This window comes from Anabas testudineus, chromosome 13, assembly GCF_900324465.2.
Source record: "Anabas testudineus chromosome 13, fAnaTes1.2, whole genome shotgun sequence".
Classification (NCBI taxonomy): Eukaryota; Metazoa; Chordata; class Actinopteri; order Anabantiformes; family Anabantidae; genus Anabas; species Anabas testudineus.
Window position 1 is genome coordinate 395,262 of NC_046622.1, and position 8,589 is coordinate 403,850.

Consider the following 8,589-nt stretch of genomic DNA (forward strand, 5'->3'; position numbering starts at 1 on the left):
TTAGTTTCTCTCTACATATGTAAAATGTAAAATAGTCGCACTGGATTTTTGCAAATTTTGAATTACATTTGATTCTCTAGGTGTGTTATTATGTTTTAAATCAAAGAATCATGATCAACTCTACACATGTTTCATATTTTGTACTTTCTGCCTACTTTGACACTGGAAATTTAAAATATCTATATTTTCTCATTATTCTGTGTTTTTATGTTTTAATAGTTTGTGCTAATCTATTGCTCATCGTGATTATCTGTACAAACAGAAGTTTACATGAACCTATGTACATGTTTCTGTGCAGCCTGTTTGTTAACGAACTGTTTGGTAGTACAGGGCTGTTTCCATCTCTCCTGGTTCAGATCCTCTCTGACATCCACACTGTTTCTACTCAGTCTTGTTTCCTGCAGGTTTTCTGTGTGTACACTTATGGCAGTGTAGAATTTATTAATTTAGCCGTCATGTCTTATGACAGATACCTTGCTATCTGTTGTCCTCTACAATATAACACACATATGACATCTACTAAGGTCACCTTGCTTGTTGCTGTTGTATGGTTGCCTCCTGTTTTTGGAGTTTTTGTCACAGTCTGTTTGACTGCCTCTTTACAGCTGTGTGGGAACATCATACATCAAGTGTATTGTGACAATTACTCCATCATAAAACTGGCATGTTCAGACACCACAGTAAATAATATCTACGAACTTATTGCTGCTTCTCTCACTATCTGTGTTCCAGTATCTGTAATTCTTTACACCTACATGAGGATTCTTAAAGTGTGTTTTTCTGGTTCTAAACAGACCAGACAGAAAGCGGTCAGTACCTGCACACCTCACCTTGCTTCTCTGCTCAACTTCTCTTTTGGGTCTTTCTTTATCATACTACAGAGCAGATTTAATATGAGCAGTGTACCGAATATTCTGCAAATATTTTTGTCATTGTATTTTTTCACATGCCAGCCGCTCTTCAACCCTGTAATGTATGGCCTGAACATGTCGAAAATTCATAGAATCTGTAAAAGGTTTATTTTACACTTTGTTGGGAAGTGTAGATCATCCAACAGATGTGTTCAGCTGGAGTAGGAAAAAAATAAATGTCACCTTGCTTCTCTGCTCAACTTCTCTTTTGGGTCTTTATTTGAAATTTTACAGAGCAGATTTAATATGAGCAGTTTACCAAATGTGACGCGAATTGTTTTGTCATCATATTTTCTTACATGTCAGCCGCTTTTAAACCCAGTCATGTATGGCCTGAACATGTCCAACATACGAAAGGTTCTGTGTAGATCATCTAACAAATTTGTTAGATGATCTACAAGGAGAAGATTTGAGAAATATTTGCTTTTGACCTCACTAATAACAATATTTTTGTTTTCATAAAAAAAGGAAATGGACAAATGTACAGTCTCATAAAAAGAGAATAGATGTGACATATTGAGCCAGATTGAACTGCCTACTTATTTCTGTCACAAACACTAATATGGTGTGTATAATATAATATAATATAATATAATATAATATAATATAATATAATATAATATAATATAATATAATATAATATAATAAGTGATTAAAACTATCTTGACATGACATTGATGACATGATTGATTTTAGAATCAGGAGAAAAAAAATGAAAATGGAATACAAATGGAAGTACAAATCCCTCACAATTGTAGTTGAGTACAGTACTTAAACAGTACAGTTGTTATTTTCATATTTTTAGTAATGTGTAAAGTAGTTTGAATAACACAAATCTGGACAAATAAAATTTGATTGCTTGTGTATTACCAACATTGTGTCAGCTTCAGTTCCCTCTTTAGTTCATCCTGGTACAAAATACTTGCTTCTTTACTGTTATTGCAGTAATGATTCAACTTTTGAGAACACACACAATCTGATACCAATTGACCACACACTAGAACACACTGTCTCAGACATGGATGTATTATCTTAATTTCTTCACAATATCAGGGCACTACCCTCGTCATGGAAACCATATCCTTTACAGACCCATCCAGATACTGGGAACTGTGATTTGTTTGTCTCGGTTTATGAAAGATACCATTAAATGCTACTAAACTGCAACTGTGATTAGGTTTTGTAGTGACGGTGATGATCATGCTGTGATGAAACCTGTTTTTAGAATGGTTGAAGAGTCAAAGGGTTAGGGTTTCAGACAGATCACGTCATGTTGACGCTGTGAGTCACTGTTAGATTGGTACCTATTACCCCCACAATCTTTCTCTGACCTTAACACACTGACCTCTACTTTGAAGTAACATTTTGAACTTTTAACTTTTACTTAAGGAAATTATCTTAGCATTTTTTTGGACCACAGTTATTTCACAGAGGTCTACAGAGAGTTCCTCGGACTTGATGGCTTGTTTTTTGTTCTGACATGCAGTGTGAATAGTGATTTCTAATTATGAATTTATGGTATTATACCACAGCGAATGAACAGAGTGGACTGGAATATTAGGACTGTAATAACCTACTGCTTCAGACTAATAATAAATCAATTTGTAGTCTTATTATTAGTGACTAATTTGATGCATGTTAACTTATAAAATAAAGTTTTTTGAAAAAAGTATAATAGCAAAAAAAATTAAAAATAAATAAATAAAAATAAAAAAACGTGGCTGAATTTTTTTTTTCTACCCCGAGCTTGTTACCATACAAGCTGAGGACTGGGACTTGAACTGACCAGTAACTTGAATTATTTGCTTTTTGGTGCCTGGTACAATGTCCATATTACTGCTGATGCGGCACCAATACACCTCTACTATAGTGGTTTCTAATAATTCCTTATACAGTTCTATTCTGTAAGGACTTAAACCTTATACTGTAGAGTGCCTTGAGATGACATTTATGGTATGTGGAGCTTTATAAATGAATTTAATTGATTCGTCAGTCTCTTTAATCTCTCACTTAATTTTATCCTCAACTCATAAACAAGAGGATTAAACAAGATACTTAAACTCCTTTACTTGGGGCTAAGACTTCTGATCATTTTCCAAATTAGAGGTTCTGCTGAAGGTCACCGTTTGATGAAGCCAACAGGACCACATCATCTGCAAAGATCAAAAGCAACTCTGCGGTTCCCAAACTGTGGACACTGTGCTCCATGGAACACTAAGCTCCAAAAACCTCCGGAAATGGGTCATTACGTGCCCTGATCTATGCCTCGGCACAGTTCTATCTCAGCATCTCAGCTTGGTTTATGTCCTGATATTTAATGTGAATTGTACACACAGTTACAGGTTTTTAGTCCTTAGTGGCAGCTGTGCCAGCAGCAGCAGAATCAGCTGACATCAAAAGGTCTTAGCCAGTAAAGCAGAGGTCAGGCAGTGAGAACGGGAGGGGTGAAGGTTGTTTTTGCACCATGGAACAGCAGAGAGAGTGACTAGAAGCTGGGAATGAGGTGAAACAGCCATCATAAACCAGAAAGAGGCATATTATTCTCCACATTCCTACAAAGATATGTATTTACAGTATGTTTGCATTTGATCACTGACATGGTATGAGTGTGGCTAATCCAGACTGTGGAACTAACAGCATAGCTGTAGGTTCCACATAGGTTTACTCAACTGCTGGCATGTGTATATAGTCTGTACATACATATACAGTGAGGGAAAAAATTATTTGAACCCCAGCTGATTTTGTAAGTTTGCCCACTAACAAAGAAATGATCAGTCTATAATTTCAATGGTAGGTTTATTTGAACAGTGAGACACAACAATGACAAAAAAAAATCCAGAAAAATGCGTTTCAAAAAGAGTTATAAATTAATTTGCATTTCCATGAAGGAAAGAAGTATTTGATCCCCTATCCGTCAGCAAGATCTCTAGCTCCCAGGTGGATCTTATACAGGTAACGAGCTGACATTGGCAGCCCTCTCAGCTCGTTACCTGTATAAAAGAGACCTGTCCACAGAAGCAATCAATCAATCCAGATTCCAAACTCTTCACCATGGCCAAGACCAAAGAGCTTTCCAAGGATGTCAGGGACAAGATTGTGGACCTACACAAGGCTGGAATGGGCTACAAGACCATCGCCAAGCAGCTGGGTGAGAAGGTGACAACAGTTGGTGCAATTATTCGCAAATGGAAGAAACATAAATTAACTGCCAATCTCCCTCGGTCTGGAGCTCCATGCAAGATCTCACCTCGTGGAGTTTCAATGATAATGAGAACGGTGAGGAATCAGCCAAGAACCACTCGGGAGGAACTTGTCAATGATCTCAAGGCAGCTGGGACCATAGTCACCAAAAAAACAGTTGGTAACACACTACGCCGTGAAGGACTGAAATCCTGCTGTGCCCGCAAGGTCCCCTGCTCAAGAAAGCCCATCTACAGGCCCGTTTGAAGTTTGCCACTGAACATCTGACTGATTCAGAGGAAGACTGGGTGAAAGTGTTGTGGTCAGATAAGACCAAAATCGAGCTCTTTGGCATCAACTCAACTCGCTGTGTTTGGAGGAGGAGGAAGGCTGCCTATGACTCCAAAAACACCATCCCCACTGTCAAATATGGAGGTGGAAACATTATGCTTTGGGGGTGTTTTTCTGCCAAGGGGACAGGACAATTGCACCGCATCAAAGGGAGGATGGATGGGGCCATGTACCGTCAAATGTTGGGTGAGAACCTCCTTCCCTCAGTCAGGGCATTGAAAAGGGTCGTGGTTGGGTACTCCAGCATGACAATGATCCAAAACACACGGTTAAGGCAACAAATCACTGGCTCAAGAAGAAGCATATTAAGGTCATGGAGTGGCCTAGTCAGTCTCCAGACCTTAATCCCATAGAAAATCTGTGGAGGGAGCTGAAGGTTCGAGTTGCCAAACATTGGAGAGGATCTGCAAAGAGGAGTGGGCCAAAATCCCCCCTGAGATGTGTGCAAACCTTGTGGCCAACTACAAGAAACGGCTGACCTCTGTGATTGCCAACAAAGGTTTTGCCACCAAGTACTAAAGCACGTTTTTCGAAGGGATCAAATACTTCTTTCCTTCGTGGAAATGCAAATTAATTTATAACTCTTTTTGAAACGCATTTTTCTGGATTTTTTTTGTCATTGTTGTGTCTCACTGTTCAAATACACCTACCATTGAAATTATAGACTGATCATTTCTTTGTTAGTGGGCAAACTTACAAAATCAGCTGGGGTTCAAAAAATTTTTTCCCTCACTGTATATATATTTTAAGGTTTAGCACAACAGAAACCTGTAATTAAACGATGTGCGTTGGAACTTGTGCGCGCATTGTTTACAATGAGGAACAGATGCTCGCGCTGCGCAGCGCTGTACTGTTCCCCAGGGACAGACACCAGATCCCCGCAGAGCTACTACGGAAGACTCGCCGAGGACGCCGCGCCGGGACCAAACTTCGGGAAAAGCAGAAACGCTTCAGACCTGTTCTCCCCTCCGTCATCATGGGAAACGTTAGGTCTCTTCCTAACATCAGAGGGAATCCAGAGAGAGCAGCGTCCTTCTGTTCACGGAGACCTGGCTGACACCGCTCATCCCGGACTCTACTGTTTTACTGGACAACTTTCATCTGCTGCGGGCAGACAGAACGAAGGACAGCTGTCACCTGTCCCACCAGAGACAATAAAATATTGGATTTGTTTTATGCCAACGTCAAGGAGGCATACTGTGCATCCTCCCTCCCTCCCCTGGGGAGAGCAGACCACAACATTGTACATCTCCAGCCTGTGAATAAACCTGTAGTACACAGGCAGCCAGTGGTGCCCCGTACAGTGAACTGCTGTGGACTGCTGAGAGCGAGGAGGCTCTCAGGAACTGTTTCGACACCACTGTGTGGATGGAGCTTTGTGACCCACATGGGGAGGACATCAGTGGCCTCACAGACTGCATAACGGACTACATAAACTTTTGCTTTGAAAACACTGTCCCCTCCAAGGTGGTACGGTGTTTTGCAAACAACAAGCCGTGGATTACCCTGGATATCAAAGCTCTCCTAAAGGAGAAGAAGAAAGCTTTCAGATCTGGGGACAAGGAGGAGCTAAAGAGGGTGCAGAAGGAGCTCAGGAGGAAGATTCGGGAGGGGAAGACCAACTACAGGAGGAAGATGGAGGAGCAGCTGCAGCAGCAGAACATCAGTGGGGTGTGGAGAAGCCTGAAAACCATCTCCGGCTACAAATCACCCCACTCACAGCCTGAGGGGGACCTGAGGTGGGTCAACGATCTGAACCTGCATTTCAATAGGTTTGATCAAGCACCCGCTACGACCCCCACGCAGCCTCATTCAAACTCCTCAACACCAGGACTACCCCCCACAGCAATAGGCCTTCACACCTCTGGCCCATCCCAGCAAACCACTCCACCTGGACCACCCCCCACAGCATTAGCCCTTCACACCTCTGGCCCATCTCAACAAACCACTTCACATCTCACTGAATCCAGCCACCCCTGCAGTACAAAGCCCCCCTGCTCACCCCTGTCCTTTTCAGCTGCCCAGGTGAGAAAAGAGCTGAGGAAGATTAAGGCAAAGAAAGCAGCCGGACCAGATGGCATCAGCTCCAGACTCCTTAAGTCCTGCGCCAGTGAATTGTGTGGTGTTCTGGAGCATGTCTTTAACCTGAGCCTAAAGCTGAGGGTGGTACCAGAACTTTGGAAGACCTCCTGTGTGGTACCTGTGCCTAAGACACCACATGCCAGAGATCCCAGCAGCTTCAGACCAGTGGCCCTTACTTCACACCTGATGAAGACACTGGAGAGACTGGTCCTGGGCCACCTCCGCTCCACAGTGGGCCCTTCCCTAGACCCACTGCAATTTGCCTACCGACCTGGCATCGGAGTAAAGGACGCTGTTATCTTCCTTCTACACCGTGCTCTTACTCACCTGGAGAAGCCCGGCAGCACTGTAAGGATCATGTTTTTTGATTTCTCAAGTGCTTTCAACACCATCCAGCCGGTGCTTTTGAAAGACAAACTGGAGAGGGCTGGCGTGGACCTTGATCTTACAGAGTGGATCCTGGACTATCTCACAAATAGGCCACAGTTTGTGAGAGCCCGGGACTGTACGTCTGACCAGGTGACCTGCAGTGTGGGAGCCCCCCAGGGGACTGTTCTGGCCCCCTTCCTCTTCACCCTCTACACTGCAGACTTCAGGCACAACACGGACAGCTGTGTTCTGCAGAAGTTCTCTGATGATTCTGCGATTGTCGGCCTGATCACTGACGATGAAGGAGTACAGAGGACTTACGCAGAACTTTGTGGCCTGGTGTCGGCAAAACCACCTTCTGATCAATGCGAAGAAAACCAAAGAGATGGTGGTGGATTTTCGCCGACGGCAGCCTGCTGTCCCCTCACTGGTGAACATACAGGGAACAGATATTGAGAGAGTGGACTCTTATAAGTATCTGGGTGTTCACCTAAACAATAAACTAGACTGGACTCGTAACACGGATGCACTGTTCAGGAAGGGTCAGAGCAGGTTGTACCTCCTGAGGAGACTGAGGTCTTTTGGAGTGAAGGGAGCACTCCTGAAGACCTTCTATGACTCTGTAGTGGCATCAGCCATCCTGTACGGTGTGCCCTGCTGGAGCAGCAGCATCACAGAGAGGGAGAGGAAGAAGCTGGACAAAGTAATCAAGAAGTCCAGCTCTGTCCTGGGCTGTCCCTTGGACTCAGTGCGAGAGGTGGGTGAGAGAAGGGTCCTGGCAAAACTGACATCCATGCTGGACCACGAGTCTCACCCACTGCAGGACACCCTGTCTGCTCTGGGGAGCAGCTTCAGTGACAGACTGATCCACCCTCGCTGTGTGAAGGAGAGATTACGCAGATCTTTTCTCCCTGCTGCAGTCAGACTGTACAATGAACACTGCTGATACTCATATTACACCTGTGCAATAATCATAAACCAACTTTACAATGTACATTTTCAATACTGCCATCCAGTAATATCCATATACTGTGCATACTTACACTGCTACATATACTGTACTCACATGTATATATTTAATTTACTACTGTACTGTTTGTACTATCAGGTTTCATAGTCTATTTATCTTGGACTGTGCCAGTTTAGTCTTTCGTCTCCTCTTTCTGACAGTGTTTAAGCTGTTGTAAAAATGCAATTTCCCCATTGTGGGACTAATAAAGGTTTTCTTATCTTATCTTATTAGCAACACTGAGTACTAGATAGAAATATACACGTTATGCTGAAACATCATATGTGATAATCTGATACCTGACAGTTGTGTTTGTAAGACACTGGCTTCTATAATGTAGTTAGTAAATTCAGTGTTTTTGGACAGTTTAGTATTCATGTGCTGGTTCTGTTGGACTGTTCCCTAGGTCAAACCCCAGAACTGATTTTCAAGTTGCTGTTTGGTGACATATCTGGAGAATGGACCTAACACCACCTTTGAGAGAAAAAAAAGACTTTAGTGGTCAAATGGGAATGGGGGTGGATGTGGAACATTTGTGTCATGAATAAAACAGCTTTTATGAGAAAGGACGTACTTTCATAAGTATAACATTCATCTTTATTTTCCCTATTTTTATATGTACTCAGACAACATTGTATATTCTATAGTTTTTCATTGTTATTCAAATAATGTATTCCTTTAATTCAT

The 8,589-nt window shown here is 42.4% G+C and overlaps 1 protein-coding gene across 1 annotated transcript; it reads left to right on the forward strand.

Moving 5' to 3' along the window:
• The first annotated feature begins 110 nt into the window (after positions 1-110).
• On the forward strand, positions 111-1,076 carry LOC113170392 (olfactory receptor 11A1-like). Its single transcript, XM_026372471.1, has one exon. It carries the CDS (start codon positions 111-113, stop codon positions 1,074-1,076), a length of 966 nt encoding a protein of 321 aa, XP_026228256.1.
• The last annotated feature ends 7,513 nt before the right edge of the window (positions 1,077-8,589 follow it).

What these genes read in the sequence shown, in the direction of transcription:
- LOC113170392 (XM_026372471.1), top strand. Translation starts at nt 111, where the DNA reads ATGATCAACTCTACACATGTTTCATATTTTGTACTTTCTGCCTACTTT.